Raw genomic sequence first — 22,333 nt, forward strand, 5'->3', positions numbered from 1 at the left:
CCTTCCTTCCTTCCTTCCTTCCTTCCTTCCTTCCTTCCTTCCTTCCTTCCTTCCTTCCTTCCTTCCTTCCTTCCTTCCTTCCTTCCTAACACCCTTACCTTCTGTCTTGGAATCAATATTGATTCCAAGACAGAAGAGTGGTAAAGGCTAGGTAATGGAGGTTAAGTGATTTGCTCAGGTAAAACACAAACAGCTAAGAAGTGTTGGAGGCTGGATTTGAACCCAGGACCTAGGTCTCTAGGCCTGGCTCTCAATCCACTAAACCACCCACCTCCCCCCCACTTAACTTTTCGATATCTTGATTTCCTTATCCATAAAATGGCAGTGATTATATTAACTACAACCTTAAGGTTGTTATAAAGATCAAATAAGATTTTGGGTACTCTGAAAGCTTTAAGATGCTTATAGAAATGCCAGTTATTGTTATTCTGGCATTAGACTCCTTTATAGCTTCCTACTATATCTCTGTAAACATTAAGTTTATAATTCCCAATCTCATAAGTCTCTAAAGGACTCTTTCCTGTTCATGTAGCTTCCTCCTAAATCCCCAATTTTATATTTACTTTTTTCAATGGTCATGTCCTTTATGCAATGACCACTTATAATTTTCCTCCTGGTCATTTCAGGTCGACCAGTTATGGGTTGATTATAAATTCTTGGCTAGATTGTCTGACATTGAATATGTGGAGAAAAAGGTCAACAGATGAAAACATTATAATACTGATTTGAGGCAATCTATTTGGATAATTCATATGTAGGAGGTCTTTGTTTTTCCAAAATATAATTGGCAACAAAAAAAGACCACTTAAAATGAATCTATTTTAAACAGGGACCTACCTTTCATAGTAACTAGTAGGGGGGAAAGATTTGATTAGGCCTTTATATTGAAAAATGAAGTTTAAAATCATGAAAATAATTTTATTATTTATTTCTAATGTTTAACAACATTTTGATCCTAATTATAATTATATAGTAATTTTTAAATGAACATAGGATGAATCAAAAATTGATTTTTTTGGCACAATTTTTCATATTAGGGCAACATGATATCCTTAACTACACATTGACTCTTTCCGTAGAATAATGAAGACGGTTGTTGTTGCAGAAATCAGACATCTGCGGAAATCAGAGAGACCGATCAACAAGACAGAATATTGACATGGCAGGTAGAGAGAAATGCCAGTCATCAGGTGTTAATTCATTAGTGAATATTTTCACGTTATGGTAACTTTTGCTTCCTTCCATGAATTCCTAGGGATTCAATATGGCACATTGGTGAAGAGCTGGACTCAAAGTCAGGAAAACCTAGATTCAAGTTCCAACTTTGGCATATACTGGCTGTATGACTCTGGCACATCAATTAACTTCTTAGTGCCCCAGGCAACTATGCAGGACTATAAGTTATGAAGCATGTAAATGCTGATGTAAATCTGCTTCCTTAGAGGGAGTTTTTTCACCAGGAAAGCCTATAGAAGAGGGAAATGACAGGTTTAGACCAAAACCAAAGTAAAACTTAATTGGGGGGGGGCTCTGATAATGAATCTTTGGATACTAAGAACCCCCAAACATTTAAAATAACTATTTCATTATCAGGGTTCTCATTTTCCTTTCCAGTGACATCATGCCAACTCAAAACACTGGCACTTCTCTGCTCTTGAGTAATCTTGCACTAAATGACTGTACTGATGATACAACAAAATAATGATGTGCTTCCAACACGTTGTGATGCTTTATCATTACAGCTTCCTCAGCATGACACATCGCTGTGATGCTCCAGAGGAGTCTAAACTCTTTAATTGGGTTATTGTTGGTGATAGATGTATAGTCCTTGAATTCATTCTTTTGATTGGGCCTGGGCAGTGGTTTTAGTTAAGGACAAGTTGGGTGGCATATCAGGAAGGTGGTTTCATTTTCTAAATGAATATGGAGCTCGAGGATATATTGGAAGAACTCATTTCTTTTTGGAAAATGATATCCCTCCTTCTCTTAGGAACCTTCTGGCATTTCCTTCTTGGGGCAAATTGATATTTTTCTCCTTCTTTCTTCACAATGGATATCTGTGTATGGGGGCATGCCTGCTCTTGCTCTTTCTTATTCTCCATTCTCCTAGTATGAGTACGACCCTCCAGGGTAGACACAGTAGGACAGGGATCTGCTCCTCAATTATACCTACATCACTTCTATTAATTGGTCAACATTTATTAAGCACTTACTGTGTGACAGGCACTATGATAACTGTTGGGGATACTAAAAGAGGCAAGAGAAAGTCCCTGCTCTCAAGAAGCTTACAGTCTTGTCTACTGGAAGAGCTTGCAGTCTGAATCTAGATACAAACCTTCTGCAAACTTGAGAATCCTACTTCTTACTAAGCCAGTGATGGGCAAACAATGGCCCTCGGGCCAGATGTGGCCCCCTGAAATGTTCTATCCGGCTGGGTGACATTATTCCTAATCTGACAGATACAATGCGTAGGATACAATACAATGAAACCACGAAAGAGTTGCCTTAGAAACAGATGGACAGATGAACATTTCCTTTCCTTTGGCCCCCTCTTTAAAAAGTTTGCCCATCACTGTACTAAGCTAATTTCCTTCTAGACATTAACTGTTGGATTTCCATCTCATATCGCTTTCATATTATTATGAATTCAAATTAATCTTGGAGACTTTATACTAAATTTATAAGTATTAGCAAAGAGAAGGAAAGAGATATAAAGTAAGGAAGCAGAGTCAGGAAAGAGACATTAGAGGAAACAACCTATATTTCCCAATATGTTCTGCTTTCCCCAGGAAACTTCTAGGGAACCATTTCTTATAACAAAGAATTTTCTTTAAAAGTTTATCAAAACCAGACAATATATTGAAAAAGGTTGACATTCTATGCAGTGTTCCATACTCACAGTCTTCCATCTTTAGTGGGGTGTATAGGGTGCTCAAGGAAGACCAGTACCTCTGGGTGTGAAGGCTTGTCAAGTCCTTTTCAGGGATGCTCTCCAACTTTGGTGTCCACCTTCCACCCAGTTTTCACCTATGGCTTCAAGAAGTGGAGAATGCACAGTGGACTTACCCTGGTAATCTGTCTCAGTAAGAAGATTAAATTTGTTCAGGGGTAACCAACCAGCCTCAAACCCATTGGTGAGTTAGGGAGGTGTCTACCCTAGATGTGTGAAGATTTCCCCAGGAGGAAGGGTCAGGCAAGAACAATTTGTTCCAATGGTCATGAAGGCAGCTAAAGCAGGAGCTCAGGAGCACTTAGATCTTGGTCAGACATCAAAGAAGCCAAAGTCCTTCACTGCCATCATCAACCTTCTTTACTTTCGTCCTGCCACTGGACTTGGGTGAGTGTAAGAGAGAGTGAGGTTGATGTCTTTGTGCAACTCTACTTCACTTAATTCCAATTCATGCACAAGTCATAAGATATCATCAATGTTGACATTTTTAATCCTCTTTGAGTTTGAATTATTATCTCCCAAGAAGATGGGAAGGGGGTTTCCATGTCTTTTCTTTGGCTACAAGGTTGGATGTTATAATTTCACAGCATTATTATGATTATTTTGTCCTTTCTATTTCCACAGTTGTAGTCATTATTTATACTGATTTTATGTATACTTTTATTTATTTTTATATTTATTTAATATTTGTTATATACTCATATTTATACTTTATACTTCTTCCAGTATTATTGAGCCATCATATAATTTACTTGTATCACTTTTTGATAGAAGATGGAAATGTGACATAAGCATTTCCCCATTAATCAAGATTTCTCCTCTTTACCAGAATTACAGTGACTAACATATCAGGATACCAAATAGCTACATATGTATTGTCGTTCAGTTGTTTCAATCATGTCTGACTCTTTGTGACTCAATTTGACATTTTCTTGGCAAAGACACTAGAGTGCCATTTACTTTTCCAGCTCCTTTTACAGATGAGGAAACTGAGGTGAACAGGATTAAATGATTTGCCCAGGGTCACACTGCTAGTAAATGTCTGAGGCTAGATTTGAACACTGGACTTCCTGACTCCAGGATGTATGAGGACACTAAAAAGAGCTTTATATATAATTGACCCATTATTTTTATGGAAGGAAATCATGTATCATTAAGAAGGTGATTTTTCTGGTACAGATCAAAGGAAAGAAAGAGGAGTATTTTTTAGATGCTTAAAAGAGCCATCCATTATGCTAAACTCTGGAGTTATAAATCCAAAAAAGCAAAAAAGTTTCTGCCCTCAAAGAGCTTATTCTTTTCCTATCTTGATATCTTTTCTTTTTACATGTCCTACATTTCCCAGTTAATTAAGTCTTCATGCTTTTCTATATTCTTCACATCCATTGCTTCTTCCAGTGTAGTTAATAATATTCTGTTAAATTTATGTACTGCTATTTGCTTAGCCATTCCCAACTGATACTCATTGACTTTGTTTCCAGTTCTTAGTAATCACAAACCAATGTTGTAGTGAGTGTTTTGGAGAATATGACATTTTCTTTCTGTCTTTGACCTTCTTTGTTGCATAGGGAGTTAGTTCTTTTTTCTCCTCTCCCATGCTGATAAGGAGTTTTTTTGTTTTGTTTTGTTTTTTATCTTGTGGGCAATGTGGAGCCAGAAGCTTTTTTAATAGGACACATGAAAGCTTTTTTAGGTAGATTAATTTCATAGGGATAGATTAATGAGGACTCATAGGATGTAGAGCTGAAAATGACCAATTCAGCTAGAGTTTATGAATAATAGAAGAAGAGTTTTTAAAAGGCAAGTTGGGGCCAAATTATAGAATTTTAAATCTGGTAATGGCCTTTGAAATAATCCAATTCATAATTCCTTCATTTTGTAGAAGAAAAATATAAGACCTAGCAATGGGAAAGACTTACTCAAAATCACAGAGATGATTTAAAAACAATTTTTTTCATTGATGCCTAAAAAAACACACATTAGCATTGCATCCTAATGAACCTCCCTCCACTCCACCTGGTTGGAAACTTCCTATGGCAGGTTGAATAGAGTGGTGGATATGAAGTCAATTCAGCTCCTACCTCCATCATTTCCTAGCTGTTCAATCCAGGGCAAGTCACTTATATTTTCTCAGCCTCAGTTTTCTCATCTATAAAATGGAGATAATATAGCATCTTCTTCATGGTTGTTATGAGAATTAAATAAGGAAAATAGGTAAAGTATTTTGGAAACCTTAAAACTTGATATTGTTTATATTGTTTATAAAAGTATAACAAATATATAGACATAATTTATGTAAATATAAATACATTTATAAATAATTATAAAATAATGATTATTGTAATAAAGACATGTAGTTAAACATGATAAACCAGTAGACCAGCCAAGTCCAACAATACATACCTCAATCTATCCTTGTAATCAGTACCTTTTTTGATGAGAAGTGGGAGTTGTATTTCATTTTCAATTTCATTCTATTGATCGCTTATCAATAGATTTCTGATGTCTTTCTAGGTTGTTACCTTTTTATTATTGTGGTCAGTTAGAAAACTGTTCTCCCTCTTATTCTCTCTTGATTTCTGAATGAAGTATGTTCATGTTCATCATTTCCTATGACAATATATGGACAATAAGTTTCTGCAATTTCCTCAGAGCTAGTGAGTCTTTGCCCCAGTACAGGATGGAGGTGATTGAGAGAATTACCTTATAAAATTTTGATTCATCTGTTGCATTTGGCTGGCTAGATTGATATATGTTGAGAATGGTGATGGTCTAAGGGAACAGGGAAAGATTATCAGTGTGGCAATTCTACTTTTCCTTTTTTCAGAAATGCCTGGGTCTGGAATGGGGATAGACTGGAACAGAGAGTAGATTCATTCATTTGTTTAATTCAGTGATATTTTTCAAGTTCCATTTATGTGGAAAATACTTAGGAAAAAATTAGAGTGCTAATTGTCAAGTCATTATAATTTTATTCTTTATCAAGGGTTCTTAACCTAGGGGTTTATTAAGTTGTTTTTTAAAAAATGTTTAGATTACTGGTTTCATTATAGTCCTATGTATTTTATTTTATGCATTTACCACTGTTATTCTGAGAAGCAGTCTATGGTATTCACTAGAAAACCAAAGGGATCCAGGAAACAAAATAAGATTAAGAACCATTGGTTTGTATACCTGTCCTAATGTCTGCTATGTCCACAAGGGATCTCAAAACCAGGGTTGCTTTTTGCTTTCTTATATGACCCATTCCTTTCTCTCTTTTCCCAGCACATTAAGCAGCCCATTATTCAAACTGATATATAATTAGATTAATAATTTTTTGTGACCAGAAAAGAAGGTAATTTCCATGGTAAAAATAGATGAGTACTCCAAACCTAACATAAGCATGAAATGCGAAGTTTGAGATTACTACTTTCTTTAGTTTATGGTAAGGGGAAAATCAATTTTACCAGGAATTCTGGAAAATTAAAGCAAAACTTTCCCCAATTGTCTCTTTTCTCCATTTAGAAGATTGGATTTTCAATGGCAGAAAAAAGAAGAGTAATCAGATGATCGAGATGAATTATAACATTCTTCTTGAAGAGATTCTTATTAAAAGGTCACAACAGAAAAAGAAGACTTCACCTTTAAACTACAAAGAGAGGCTTTTTGTACTAACAAAGTCTATGCTGTCCTATTATGAAGGCCGAGCAGAGGTAGGAGACAATCAGCATTTACTTTATCTCTTTTTATATTGGTGATGATTATTCTGTGACATTCTCAGTGAAAGAGTAGCTGGAAAGCTGGCAGTGAGATGCTGGGCACTTATTTCCATATTCCAGGTAATTCTCTAAGCCTATCAATTGCCTAGAAGGTGCCAGTGTGCCTTAATAGAGGAAATTCCTCACCAGGAACTCCCTATACTTATGAAACCAAATAGATATGTTAATAAAAAATTCCCATACTGAATTTTTTTGCCTAGATTTTGGGTGTGATAGTTTTACTCCAATTTATAATATTTTTCTATTAAATAAAATACTTATACCAATTCAAGCCTTAAGTAATTCATGAAATGCTTGTGTGCTGTATGATCTTTTCCTAGAATGCACCTTTATTCATTATAACATTCCTTAATGCATGCCAATTGTTAATATTTTGGTCGTTATGTCCTACTATTTGTACACTGTTAAAGGAAAGATTGATCAAATGTGAGTGGACACTGAACATTCTATGAATTGTTTACATCAACCTGAAAAACAGGGTCTGCAACCTTTTCTTGTGGTGAGCAGCTAACTTGCTTCTCATCTGAAGCCTCTATTAACCTGGAGGCAATGGGGAAGCCCTACCTACCAGTATGGGGAAGAGGGTGTGGCGACAAGTAGGGCATTTCAAGTGCTTTGGTTTCTGCCTATCTCTCTCACATCACTGAAAAGGACCATGGAAAAGTGTTCCTCTAGGGGACCTCCACCCCTCCTCTTCTGGAAATTCTGACTCTTCCTCCCAAGTCATCGGGGGAAACTTCAGATTTGCATTTCTATTATTGCTTTGGTAAACTGGATTACCCCAGCAGGTGATTTCCAGTTGCCTCATAGTAATCAGGTATGGGATGATATTATATGGGTAAATGTAATTTTTAGTTAGCCACAGTTTAAGTGATACTCCTCATCTCCTTTCATCATCTTCATCCTGCTTCTTTTAATGCATTAGTTAAAAGAAAGTAAATCTTCTTACTTGCTATTTATATTGTGGGTTTAAAAAAAATGGAATGTAAAATTCAGCTTAGTCGATCAACCATTCAACCAAGCTGTTTCCTCAAAGACTAGTATTGCCAAGTCAATGTTCCATTTTCTAGTATTAAGTTTTTAATCTTGTATTTTTCCTTATAAGAAAGACTTTATCACATGGTTACTGATTAGCTCACATTTCTGCATCATTAAGTGAGTTTAAAAAGGATTTTACTGGCAATCTACAGGGCCAGTCTTATGTTGTTCATATCAACAGATCTTAGATTATACTTCAAAGAACATCCAAGAATTCATGACCAGTGTTGTTTCGATCTTACAAAAGCTGTTTAGGTAGGGACAGTCCAACCCTTGAGTTAGTACTGAAATGCTTAGGAGCTGGGACTGAGGTTATGGAAGGGAAAACAATTCATCTTGGAAACATTAGAACAGTAGGGAATTAGATGATACAGAGGGAAAGAGTGATTGACTTGGAGCCAGGAAGACCTAAGTTCAAATCCCACTTCAGACATCGACTAGCTGTGTGAACCAGAATAAGTCACTTAATTTGTTTTACCATCAGTTTCCTCATCTGAGATGGGGCCAGTGAGTTTGGTGATACTATTAGCATCTACCTAATAGAGTCACTGTGAAGTTTAAATGATATGACATTGGTTTCAGAGCTTTGTAAACCTTAGAGCACTACAGAAATGCTAGCTGTATGTTTCAGAAAGTAGGCACAGGAGGAGCTTTTGCTAGCTTTGACATGAAGAACATTTTCATTTTCATCTGGGGTTTTTATTCAAGTGTGAAGTTACTGAGCTGCTGAATGACTCCATGTCCTTGGGTTTAAGTCTGTAGAATTGCCCCTTCGAAGGAACAGAGAGCAGGAGATTGAAATGTGAAGGCAGAAGCTACAGATGGTGATAGAAAAATTCAAAGAATGTAGAGTGAGAAAATGTTGATGCATCAGTATTAATTATGTCTTTCTCTGTCAGAAGGTGAGTTGGAGAGAGCAATGGAAGTCAGTGGGGCTGGGCTTTCATCCTGATTTTGCCATCAATTTGCTGAATGATTTTATATGTGTCACATACTGGTTTCCTTACCTATAAAGTGGACGATCTGGACTAGCTAGGATTGCTTCCTTATCTAGGACTTTATTCTAGTTGAATAGCAAGAGGCATATATTGCTATTATTGTTATTATTATTTACATTGATAGTTTATTATTTATATGTAACTTCATGGTTGACAGTGACATTTAAAAACAGAATCTTTCATTTTCATCTTTTTAGCCAAAGGCTGAGATTGCTTCTGAGAGGCTGTCTCAATACGTACTGTGTACCTGGGGAGATTAAGGTTCCTGTAGGATTCCTCAGGCTGAGTTTGAGCTGGATGGGCTGGTTATTGCTGCAGTGATTTTGTTCTTGGGCTAGCCCTGGAAAGCTACTGAGGGAAAGAGGTCAGGGCTGTGATTTTAGAGGACTCCTAGTGGTTCTCTTATAAGGGCAGGATTGACCTGGAGTGAATTAGCATCACTTGGGTGAATTTGGGCACTATTTCTTTTATCCATCCATTGTTCCCTCCAGCCCCACAGATTATATACATAATTTCTAGATCATATTTGCTGAGTTTCATGGCTGTTTAGTTTATACCTGCAGTCCTGGTGACGCTGTACTCCGCCTCCCCACTCCAACCCAAATTCTGGGAGAGCATATAGGATTATGGCCACATAGAAATCATAGATTTAGAGCTGAAAGGAACATTAAAAGTCATGTCAATCAGTGGTATCTAACCTTAATAGAAATGGGCTGCTAAACCATACATAAGAATCCTTGTGAATAGCATCTTAACTTAGAAAAACATTTGTTGACGCTGTTCTACTGTATTTTTATTTATTTTGTTAAATATTTCATAGTTATAATTTAATCTGGTTAGACTTGAGTTGTGGTCTGAGCAACCCTTCCATTTTACATAAAAGGAAGTTAAGTACCTGAAAAGTTGAGAGATTTCATTTTAAGCTAGGACATAGCAGAGTAGAGATCTGAACCCAGGTTTAAAAAAATTTTTTTTACTGTTGTTCTTTTTGCTTAATGCTTTTCGGATGTCATTTCTGGATATGACATTCCAACTGTAAGAGGGAAATAGGTTTAAAGCATTTTGGAAGCTTAGACAGAGAGGCAGGAGCTGAGATTCCAACTGGAACAAAGGGGACTCTCTCAAAAAGGCAGTTGGGGTTTTGAAGGAATTGGGGAAAGCCATTGACCTGAGAGACCTGTGGATTTGTGTATCTCTAAGCAACACCTGAGACCTTACAACTAGCAGGATCAAGGAGTAGAGGTTGAGATGTCTGACCTGCTTGGTGGACAAGCAAAGTCAATCTCCCTGATTTCCTCTGAAGAGTTATTCAACCGATTCCTGTGCTCTTGGAGTATACTTGGACTACATCAGATCAAGACCATCAGATCATCTCTGTGAGATCCCATTTGTCCCTTGTGCCTTAGCTGCCTATTTAGAGTAGTGTAGGGATTTCCCAGACCTTCAACTTTTAACCCTGAATTTGATCCTTAGTGTTTTAGGTTAAGTGTGACTGTTCCCATTGTTTCTAACCCTATGGTCTGTATTAAACCTGTATTTTATAAATCTTTAGTCCCAGGCTACTCCCTTGTTAGTTTCACAGATTCCCAGGCTAGGTGGATCTGTGGTGGCAGTTGGTCTCAATTGCCATTCCATAGTCTCCCATTCCTTGTTCTTTGGAGGGGTTTGTGTTTCCCTAGTTTGTTAGTCCAGTCTGTTATCCCTGTCCACTCAGTCCTCCATCTCCCCTTTCTCTAAACCCAGTAAAATTAAAGTTACCCACTTACACTCCCCCCTCCTGAGTGAATCTTTATTCACAGCACAGACCATACAGCAAAACCAGTTATTGATTGAAAATCACATGTAGCCTATGCTACATTTCTCAACCGTAGAACCTTCCCCATCTAGTGAAAAGGTACAAATTGCCTTTCATTATCTTTACTCTATGAATACATTGGGCATTAGAATTAAGTATTAATCTTTATTTTATTATTTTCTTTGTTTACATTGTTGTAGTAGATATATATATATGTAGTAGATATTGTTTATATCTTTTGTTTCTATAATATAGATCGGTATTATCTTTTGTTTTAACATTGCCTAAATTTACTTTTGTCTTTTCTCTCCCTCTCTCCCTTACAAGAAAGCCATCCTATATAACAAAGAATTTTGCATAAAGCAAAATGAAAAAGAGAAAAAATAAGCCAAACCAATCAATACAATGAAAAAAATTGACTATCTATACAGTGTTCTACTAAGGAATAGGAGGAGGTGCCTTCTTATGTCTCTTCTTCAGGTTTATGAGCTTTTGTAATTTTATAATGATCACTTTCAATTGGTGTGTGGGTGTGTGTGTAAGATCTAGTTATATTGCATCTTTGTGTATATGCTCTTAGCTCTTTTTACTTCACTTTGCAGCAATTCATTTAAGTCTTTTCATTCTTTTCTCTATCTTCATTATATTAACAGCATCCTACAACATGGTAATATTCCATATAGGTACCACATCTTGTCTTGTTTAGCCATTCCTCATTTGAGGGCATTTGTGTTGTTTTCCATTTTTTGCAACTACAAAAAGGCTGTTATAAATATTTTGGCAGATGTGGGGCCTTTCTTATCACTGATCACCTTGGGTTATATATCTAGCAATGGAGCATTTTAGATACTTTACATAATTGAAGGGTACCTATCCTCTGAGGCGACTGGGCTTACAGTCCAGATGTAATTATCATATGTTTGCCTTCTATGGCCAAGCAGAATGAATTTAACACCATTGCTACATGATAAAGACTCACATATTAGAATACAGCAATTGGTTCTTCCCTTGCCTCATCTTCAATTTACCTCTTCTCTAGGCTAAACATTCTTTCCACTTGAGCCAATTCTTTTGTGGTGTGGTTATACACCTCTTATTATTTTGTTCTCCCTCTTGCATGTGGTTCCAATAGCCTTTCCTAAAAGATGATGCAAAGAACTGATGTACTACTGAAGTGGTATGAGCAAAATAAAATACACTGGGACCAGATCCTCTTTTATTTAATGAGGAGGGGCATTATATGGCATAAAGTAGAGGGCATGATGAGACTTGGAGTTAGAAGACCTGAGTTTGGACCCCAGTCCTGCCACTGAATTGCTGTATGGTCTTAAGCAAACTCTCTAGGCTTCAATTTGCACATCTCAAAATTACATTATGTAAAAGAGGATATCTCAGGTGTCTTTCAAAGTTCCTGATAGGTGCCAGGAATTGTACTAGGTGTTGAGGATACAAAGAAAGGGAAAAAATGGTCTCTACTCTCAAGGACCTCCCAGTCCAATGAGGAAGAGAACATGCAGATAACTATGTACTGGTTAAATTGGAGATAATCAACAGAGGAAATGCACTAGTATTAAGGAGGATTAGAGCTGGCTTTTTCTAGAAGGTGGAACTTTATCTTAGATCTGAAGGATGCCAAAGGGGACAGGAGATGAAGGAGAGAATTCTAGTTATGGAGGTCAGCCAGTGCAAATGCCTATAGACTGGAGATGGGAGAGTCTTTTCTGAGGAATGATTAAGGAGCCCATCAATGTCATTAAATCTCAGAAGGTGTGAGATGGATTGTAAGAATAAGAAGACTGGAAAGATAGGTGGGAACCAGATACTGTATAGCTTTAAAAGCCAGAGGATTTTATATTTGATAGAATGATAGTTACTGGACTGGGGAAGAGGCTTGAGTGAAGGAAGCTGACCAGAAAGCTATTGCAGTAGTACAGGTATGAAGTAACAAGGGCTGGTGCCAGAGGATGGCAATATCTTTCTGGATATTCTGTAATTCCCTGTTTAGTTGCTGTAGAAAAGAAAAATAATCTCAATTTCACCATCCCAAGAAAAATACCCTATCTCTCATTCTAACTCTTTAGGCTTTATTCTCTTTCTGCTTGTTAAATAAGATGCTTAGTATACTAAGGCAGTCATTTACTCTCTTGGAATTTCAGGTTCCTTGTTTTTTAAATAGACTAGCAGCCACTTCCCATTTTAGATTTTTTCCCCCTTTCCACTCCTGACTCATTGCTTCCTTCTTTTCCCATTTTAAAACTACTTCCTATTACCCTTGTACTTACAAGTGTTATCTTAAGGTTAGATCTGATCATGTGGATCTGATTTAAACCTTTTTATGCTAAATCAACTGCTTTTCTCTATTTAACATTTGTAATTACTGCCTTTTCCATGTAACCTTCCTTGATTAAGTAGGATGGGAGAGAATTCTGTATGGTCTTCTAAATTTCAAACATCTTTCCTTCATATCCAAACAAAATATTAAGAAAATGAAAGACAAAAAAAGTCTAAGAAAAAGGTTTTCTTTTCATACTAAGAATATAAAGGAGGAAATTTGCATATTTTGTATGACAATAACACAATGTGAATGCTCAATAAATCAAGAGTCAGCAGACAGGAGTTGCACCTTTAACCCCAGGATATTTTATTTTCCTGGCTCTTTGTTCTTATGGTTTATAAAACAAACTGGGGACTGGGAACTGCTGGTGCAAAAGCTTTGTTTTAAATCAAGCCTTTTGGACAGGTAAAAATCACTTTTTGGCTTATTTTACTCTATTTTCTTTATTCCCTCAAGCAAAATTGTATTTCAACAAGATATTTTATGAAAAGTACTTTATAAAGACAAAAAATTTTAAATATGGAGGTGATGGAAAAGTAGCAACTGCAGGGTAGTGGAAAACTATCAAGTCAGTACCTTCTCTTTCATTTGTCACTCCTACTAATCTAATGTAAACGAATAAATGTTTTTAGGTCTGCATCAGTATTACTGGATCTAAGCATTACCTGGACTAATTACATTTTATAAACTAATTATTTGGTAAATTCAATTCAGTAAAAGTTTTTAAGTGCTCATGATTTTAATATAATGAAGCTTATTTTTTTTAAAACAACTCATATCTGAATGAAAGTGTTGTTCCCTTCTCTTTGGAACTCTACACACATATTAATTGCAATGGTGCTATTTTACCAAAGACAATTTGGGAACTTTTCTTTTGTAATGACCTTCAGAACCTCTTTATAGATCATATAAGAAATGTGGCTTCCTTCCTCCCTCCCTCCCTCTCTTCCTTCCTTCCTTCCTTCCTTCCTTCCTTCCTTCCTTCCTTCCTTCCTTCCTTCCTTCCTTCCTTCCTTCCTTCCTCTCTCCCTCCCTCCATCCCTCCCTCCCTCCTTCCTCAGAAAATACTGAATGAATGATGGAAATGCAATTCTGGCATAGAGAATGGCTTACAGAGAAGCATGGAAATGGGAAATGATAGTATGAAATTGTGGTATAGCTAATGACCATTCTGCAGTAATTCAGAGTGCATGAAAGGGAACAAGATGAAACAAGACTAAAGTTGGAGACTTTGTTAGAGTGTGGAAAACTATAAATTCCAGGCCAAGGAGTGGAGTTTATATTTTATATTCTAAGTCTAAGTAATAGGAACTCACCAAAGATTTTTCAAGCAGGGAATAACATAGACTTGTGCATCAACAGAAGAATAAGAAAGATATGTCATCAAAGAGATATGATCCAAGTACTATGGATGAGAGTAATTTCCAGTGTTTTTTTTTTTTTAGGAATATACATCTTATATAACTCCCATTACATAAATATGTGTGTATATAAGTGTGTACATATATACATTTATATAAAAGTATATGTGTTTATATAGATATAGATATATTCACAAAGTGAACATAATTCTATGCTCCTGTGGAAAATTAAGATCCAGTGGAATAATTTGGTTGTAGGAAATAACTTTTTCCTTCTGACTCAAGTTTTTGCTGGTGTCACCTGAATCAAGTGCTTTACGAATTATAAAAAATGTGATATACTTAATGACACAGTTTGTATTTCCTATAAATATTGCCAACCATGTGGTGAAAAACTAGAGTTTTGGAAAACTGTCATTCAAAATAGTCTATTCATTGTTTTCTGAATATGCCATTCTCAATCAAATATATGTCTTTTCACTGGAATGTTTCCTTGTGTTCACTGGTTTTATATAGGTCAGGGTTTTAATGAATGCGTATATATATATATATGTGTGTGTATGTATATATGTATGTACATACATATACATACATATATGTGTGTATGTATATATGTATGTACATACATATACATACATATGTGTGTATATATATATATATATACACACATTCATTAAATCCTGACCTTCTGTCTTAGAACCAGTACTAAGTGTCAGTTTCAAGGCAGAAGAATAAGGGCTGGGCAACTGGGGTTATATGATTTGTCCTAGTCATACAGCTGGGAAATTTCTGAGGACAGATTTGAACCCAGGACTTCTTGTTTCCAGGTATGGCTCTCTACTGAGCCATCTAGCTGTCCGTCTACCTGGCATCTTACTCTCCTTTGTATTATACACCACCTCTGATTCCCCCTCCCCAAACAGATGACCAACATTATGGGAGAACTTGAGTTCTGATGTCCAGATTCCTTTTGAGAGTTACACATATCGTTTTTCCATATAGGAATACAAGTTCTTTGATCTTATTGAAGCCCTTAAAGAAGCAAATTAAAAATTTTTTTTTCTTTCCCCTCTTCTTTCTTATTTACCTTTTCATGTTTCTCCTGATTTTTGTGGTTGGATATCAAACTTTCCACTTAGTTCTGGTCTTTTTTTAATAAATACTTGGAAATCTTCTATTTTGTTAAATGCTCTTACTTTCCCCTGGAAGCATATAGTCAGTTTTGATGGGTAGATGATTCTTGGTTGTAGACTCAATTTGCTTACCTTTATGAATATCATATTCTAAGCCTTGTGGTCTTTTACTGTGGAGGCTGCCAGATCCTGTATAATCTTGATTGGTGCTCCTTGATATCTGAATTGTCTCTTTCTGGTTTCTTGTAAAATTTTCTCCTTAGCTTGGAAGCTTTTGAATTTGGCAATTATATTCCTGGGGGTTATCTTTTGAGGATTTAACGTAGAGGGTGATCTGTGGATTCTTTTAATGTCTATTTTCCCCTCTTGTTGAGGAACATCAGGGCAATTTTCTTGGATAATTTCTTGTATTATGATGTCAAGGTTCCTGTTGATTTCTGGGTTTTTTGGTAGACCAATGATTCTCAAATTATCTCTTCTGGATCTGTTTTCAAGGTCATTAATTTTCTCAGTGAGATATTTCATGTTTCCTTCTATTTTGTCACTCTTTTAACTTTGCTTTATTAATTCTTGCGGTCTTGCGAGATCATTGGCTTCTACTTGCCCAATTCTGGTCTTTAAAGAGTATTTTTCTGCTATAATCTTTTGATTTTCGTTTTTGGTTTGTTCTATTCTGTTTTTAATGGTTTCCAGCTGTTTAATTTTGGTCTCCAATTTGCTTGTCATTTCATTTGATTTTGGGGTTTCTTTCTTCAATTGGGAGTTTCTATCTTTTAAACTGTTAAATTTTTTTTGAGCTATTTCCCACTTTTCTTGTCAAATCTCTTCCACCTTTCTCATAATCTCAGATTTGAACTCTTCAAGAGCTTGTGATGAATTTACATTTTTGGGGGGAAGGTTTGGATGTGTTTACTTGTTTGTTCTCCTCTGCTGCCTCCTCTGTGGTCTGAATTTTTTCTCTGTAAAAATTATCCAGGGTTTCTCTTGTTCTTTCTGGTGGTTATTTCTTGCTGTTGCTTGCCATCACTCTGCTGATTTCCCTTCCCAACCAGAAGTCTGAGGGAGGAGGGCAGGCTCTCTGTGTATGAAGCTACAAACAGTTTTTGCCTGCGGCTACTTTTTAAGTAGTCTCCGTGTTGCTTCTACTGGCTGCTGCCCCTCTCAGCTCTATCTCCACACCCAGGGTCTGTGCTCTTTAGCCTCCTGGGGTCTCAAGTCTTGCTACTCTCAGGGGTAGGTCCTTGGTGCTCTTAATCAGCTGCCAAGAACCTAGAGATTGCCCCACACTCCCTGTATTTCTGGTGCTGGCTCTGACTCTGGCTCTGTAGGTAGGGTGGGGGAGAGTTGATCAGCTCACATTTTGGTGGGAGCTATTTCACCCCCTTATAGCGTGGAAATGCCCAAATCCCACATACCTTTGATGCTGCACCCTATTGTGGAGTCCCTTTGGTCATCTGGATTTGGTTTTTTGTTCTTTTGAGGTATCATGTATTGGTTAGTGGTGAGGAGAGTAAGCGTCCTGCTTCTATTCTGCAGCCATCTTAACCCAGAAGTCCCAGATTCCTTTTGGAGATAGCTTGTAGAGGCAGTGAACAGGACAGCCTTGGAGATTTTAGGACTCTTTAGAGGAAGCAGAGTAATAGCCAATTATTTGTATTGGCTTAGTTTTAAAACCCGCCTTTTTCTATAGGATAGAAGTTCAATGATGTCAACCCTGAAACAGTCATTTTGCCTTGGTGTTATTCCCAGGCATCTGAGTGGCACCTTCACATCTCAACTCTCCCACATCAGAATTGTCAATCAAACCCTCTCAGAGCCAAATTGGCTTTGATGATGCTGATCCTTATTAGTCCTTTCTCGCTGTAGCAACCCCTGGTTGGTTGCCACCAAGTCTGGCTTACTAACTTCCAGTTGTGAGACACATTCATTGTGTTCTTGCTCAGTTCAACTTTGGAACCTCTGATTCTAGAACCAAAACTGGTAATTGAAGATTTCTGATTTCTAGTCTACCTCCCAAACTAACCTGTTCCAAGATATCTAGAAGGGACTGTAATTTCCCTGACACTGCCTTGGCTACAGGTCCTACAAGAAACACTCATGTGGAGGACAAGACCAGCTGGAAAACCAGCATAAAACATGCCTCATCTCATTTGAAGTGATATAAGAAATGGAAAGGTAGAAAGAAAGTGTCTGGAATAGTAGACAAGGGAGAAGTAAAGAATGGTAGTATATAAGAGACAGGTGATTACAATGACCTTAAGACTTGAGGCAAACTTAGGTTCTGTTGCTGGGAGGATGGGCATGATGACCCCAGTGTTCATGAAAAGGTAAACTGACTCAAATGTAAACTGACTCCTGCCATGGAGTATAGAAATTAGTTCACCATAGTTTGTTGTTGTTGTTGTTGTTTTTTTAAACTAGTTTAGGAATAAGATTAGAAGCAGACAAGATCATATGGGAATGGAAAAGAGGAAAATCAGAATAGAAAAAATAAAAAGTAATAATTATGAAGTTGGAAGTACATTAAGTTTAGATTTGGTGGATATAGGAATAATGATTCACTAGACTCTTTGATGATGCATTGTGGTATGACAACCACATTTATCTTTATCTTTTAAATTATGTAGGTATATATATATGTATATAAAACACTAAAATTATAATATGAAACAGCGCACCACATTAAACTTGCTGTACAACTATTTGCATTTAAATACATTTCAGAAACAAAATATCAGCTTTTCAGTCTTTCATTCTAGGTCTCCATTACTATTTTTTCCCCATTCATTTGTACATGCTATTTTTATATGGTTGCTATTGGTATGTTTTCTATTTTTCTGGTCCTGCTTTTGTCTCTGTACTTTATTTCTTCATCTTAATTAAATGATTTTATTTTTGTTGTTCTTTTGTTTTTTTTAAAAAACCATTTTGAACATTTTTGTTATGTACTTGACACTCATCAAATATGAACATTTCCATATATGCAAAAGTACAGAAGAAGAGGATTAAATATAATACCACAAATCTGAATTTTGAATGGCTTGTATTATTAAAGAATATAATGATTAAATGTTAGTTTAAAACTGGCTTTTTCTAACTCCTGTTTGCTAATGTGGTTTTTTAAAAAACTGCTAAAGTGATCCTATTTTTGAAATTTTTCTTTTTCTTTTCTTTTCTTTCTTTCTTTTTTTTTTTGGTGGCCCTATTTCTAGAATTTCCTATCAGTGTCCCTTGACTGTTTATCTACTAGGGAATGATTTTTGGTATTATATATTTGAGTGAGTTCCTTGAGTATCTTAGATATGATATCTTTATCATAGACCAGTGCTGCAAAAAAAAATTTCCGTATTAAACTATTTCCCTTCTAATTTTAGCTACTTTAAAAAAATTTTTTTTTTTGCAAAAGCTTTTAACTTTATGTAATCAGAATATCTATTTTATCTCTTGTGTTCTTCTCTATCTCTTGGTAGGTAAAGGTATTTCCTTCTCCACTCTAATTTGTTTATGATGTGACTTTTTAAATCAAGATCATAAATCCATTTGGAGTTTACTGTGGTATAATCTGTGAGATGGTGATTTCATGTTAATATCTTCCAAATTGATATGCAATTTTCCTCTCTTTTTTGTTGAGAGGATTTTTAAAAAACATTCTTTTACTATGTTAATTTCTTTTTTGATCTCATATCTCTAATCTGTCCAAATGATCAACTTTTCCATTTTTTAACCAATACTACATAGTTTGAATGGGTATAGCTTTATAGAATATTTGAGATTGAATGCTGCTAGGCTTTTTTCTTTCTCAATTTTTTCTTTTTTTTCTTTTTTGAAATTGTTAAAGTTTTGTTCTTCCAGATGTAATTTTCCCCCTTTAGTTCTTTAGTAGTTTTGTATGGCACTGAATAAGTAAATTCACTTAGGTAGTTTTCATTTTTATTATATTGCTACTACATAACCATTAATAATTAACATATTTCCAATTATTTATTTTATATTTATTTCTGTAAAGAGCATTTTATACTTGTGGTCATATCATTCCCATGTTTGAGTTGGTAGTTAAACAACCAAATATTAATATTTATTCTGAAGCAATTTTAAATGGAATTTCTCTTTATGGGTTTTTTTTTTTGCTGAATTTTGTTGGTAATATATAGAAAGACTGATGAGTTTATAGTGCTACTTTGTTGAAGTTATTGTTTTAGTGAATTTTTTGGTTGGATTGCTGAAGTTCTCTAAATAGATTATCATATCACTTGCAAAAGGGATAATTGGGTTTTTTCTTTACCTATATTTATTCTCTTTATTTCTTTTTTTAATGCTTTATTGCTATAGCTATCATTTGAAGAACTATGTAAAATATTATTGCTGATAATGGACATCCTTGCTTTACCTCAAATTTTCCTGGAAAGATCTCAGTGTTTCTATTATATATAATGCTGGCTTGGCTTCAGATAGTGACTATTTGTCATATTAAAGAAAAATCTATATATTCCTGTGTTTTTTTTTTAACAGAAATTGATGTTATTATGTCTAAAGCTTTTTCTGTATCTCTTGCAGTGCTTATGGTTATTCTTATTACTATGTTTATAGTTTTTCAAATATCAAACAAATCCTGCATTTCTGGCATAAATTCAACCTTCTAAATATATTGATGTAATCTCTTTGCTATTGTTTGATTCAATATTTTACATTAAAATTCATTAGGGAGATGGGTCTATACTTTTCATTCTCTGCTTTCTTTCTCTCTGGTTTAGGTGTTAAGACCATGTTTGTGCCATAGAAGGTATTTGGTAGGATCCTTATTTTTCTATTGTAAATAATTTATATAATATTGGAATTGTTTTTTTCACTGATAGAATTAATTTATAAAACTATTTGGTCCTAGTTTTATTTTTCTTTGGGAATTCATTAATAGCCTACTTAATTTCTTTACTTTTTTCAACCAGATTGGATTATTTAAAATTTCTATTTCTTGTTATGTTAATTTGGATGGTTTTTTTTGGTAAATATTCATATGGTTTATTGATGGAAATAATCACTAACAATAAAAACTTCCCTTAAGGAATTTTAGCTCAGTCCCCAAAGTTTTGGTATGTTGCTTCATTGTTGTCATTTTATTTAATGAAATTATCTGATGCTTTAATGATTTGTTGTTTGACTCACTAATTCTTTTTTTTTTTTTTTTAAACCCTTGTACTTCGGTGTATTGTCTCATAGGTGGAAGATTGGTAAGGGTGGGCAATGGGGGTCAAGTGACTTGCCCAGGGTCACACAGCTGGGAAGTGGCTGAGGCCGGGTTTGAACCTAGGACCTCCTGTCTCTAGGCCTGACTCTTACTCCACTGAGTTACCCAGCTGCCCCCAGACTCACTAATTCTTAAGAATTAAATTATTTACTCTATTTAATTTTGAATCTTTTTTCAAAGGCCCTTTATTCATTAAAGTATGTATTGCGTCATGGTCAATAAGGGTTATACTTAATATTTCTGATTTTCTGCAATTTTCTGAAGTTTTTTTACTCTAGTACAAGGCCCCTTTTAGTACAGCTCTTCCACCAAGAGCTATCATAAATCTTTCTAGTCTCTTTCTGTAATTATAAGATGCCTATTATATCTAAATCTTCTAAATTTCAATTTGTCCTTTTATTAGATGTTTCTAGGTAAAACAGATGTACTGGTATCTTTGAGTATTAGGTTTTTGCTGTATATTATTGTTGTTTAGTTGTTTCAGTCATGTCTGACTCTTTGTGACCCCATTTGAGGTTTTCTTGGCAAACATGCTGTAGCGATTTGCCATTTCCTTCTCCAGTTGATTTTTTCCAGGGGAGGAAATGGAGGCAAACAGGGATAGGTAACTTGTTTTTGTCCATATCTACTTATATTGTTACCTTGTCTGAGATCATGATTCCTATCTGTCATTTGAAGTATAACTTCTTCTTCTAGCCTCTGATTTTAACTTTATTTAAATCTTTGTTTCAAGTGTGTGTGTGTTTTTTTAAAAAATTAAATAACATGTTGGATTCTTCTTTCTGACCCATTCTGTTATACTCTTCCATTTTGTAGGTTAATCTGTCTCATTCATGGTTAATTGTTCATTGCATATTTCCCTCTACAATCTTACACTTTTTTGTCTCTTTGTGTCTTCTCCCCTATCCCCTCTACTCCTTCACTCCACTGTCCCCTCTCTCTTTTCCTTGCCTGGACTTGGATCACCAGTTCATATACTTTTTTTCCTATTTATCTCTCTTTCACAATCCCTCTTCCAAATATGAAGTTTATTTTGATTATGATTTTTTTCTTCTAGACTCTGCCTTCTTTTTAAGCCCACCTTTTCTGATTTTTCTGTCTTCATCTGTTTCCCAGATGCATTTAATAATCCCAAACTCTTTGTGTGTATGTGTTCAGTTCTCCTTTATTCGGTTCAGATGAAAATGAGGTTCATGTGATGCCTACTCTTATTATCTCTTCCTTCATGTTTGTCTACTCTTCTTGCATTTTCCAATTAGGAGAAATAATAAGTTCTATCACCATTTTCTTCATTTTTCCCCAGTTGTATTCTTTTTACCTTTTCCTTCCCTTTTCTTAAGACATCAAAGTAGAACAAAACCAACTTTTCTCTCTTTTTAAATCCCACTATGACTTTTGAAGACAAGGCCACCTGAATAAATGCATTTGGAATTTCTTTGGATTCCTGTGTTTGCATTTCAGTTTCCACTCAACTCTGGCTTTAAAAAAATCTGTCTGTCTGTCTATCTATCTATCTATCTATCTATCTATCTATCTATCTATCTATCTGTCTGTCTCTCTGCCTGTCTATCTGTACACACACACACACACACACACACACACACACACATCAGGAATATTAGAACGTCATTCCTTCCTTGTAAGGTCAATTTTTTCTCCTTTAGTGTTATTCCTAGTTTTGCAAGATAAATTATTCTTGATCATAATTTTATGCTTTGTC

The 22,333-nt window shown here is 35.5% G+C and overlaps 1 protein-coding gene across 1 annotated transcript in view; it reads left to right on the forward strand.

The window, feature by feature from the left end:
* The window catches only part of TEC (tec protein tyrosine kinase), a 93,022-nt gene that overhangs the window by 11,117 nt on the left and 59,572 nt on the right, over positions 1–22,333 (forward strand). The window contains exon 2 of the mRNA XM_044682126.1: positions 6,458–6,645. Within this exon, the coding sequence (XP_044538061.1) occupies positions 6,458–6,645 (188 nt within the window). The remainder of the gene's footprint in view (positions 1–6,457; positions 6,646–22,333) is intronic.

The sequence above is a fragment of the Gracilinanus agilis genome, chromosome 6 (assembly GCF_016433145.1).
Source record: "Gracilinanus agilis isolate LMUSP501 chromosome 6, AgileGrace, whole genome shotgun sequence".
In the NCBI taxonomy this organism is placed as follows: domain Eukaryota; kingdom Metazoa; phylum Chordata; class Mammalia; order Didelphimorphia; family Didelphidae; genus Gracilinanus; species Gracilinanus agilis.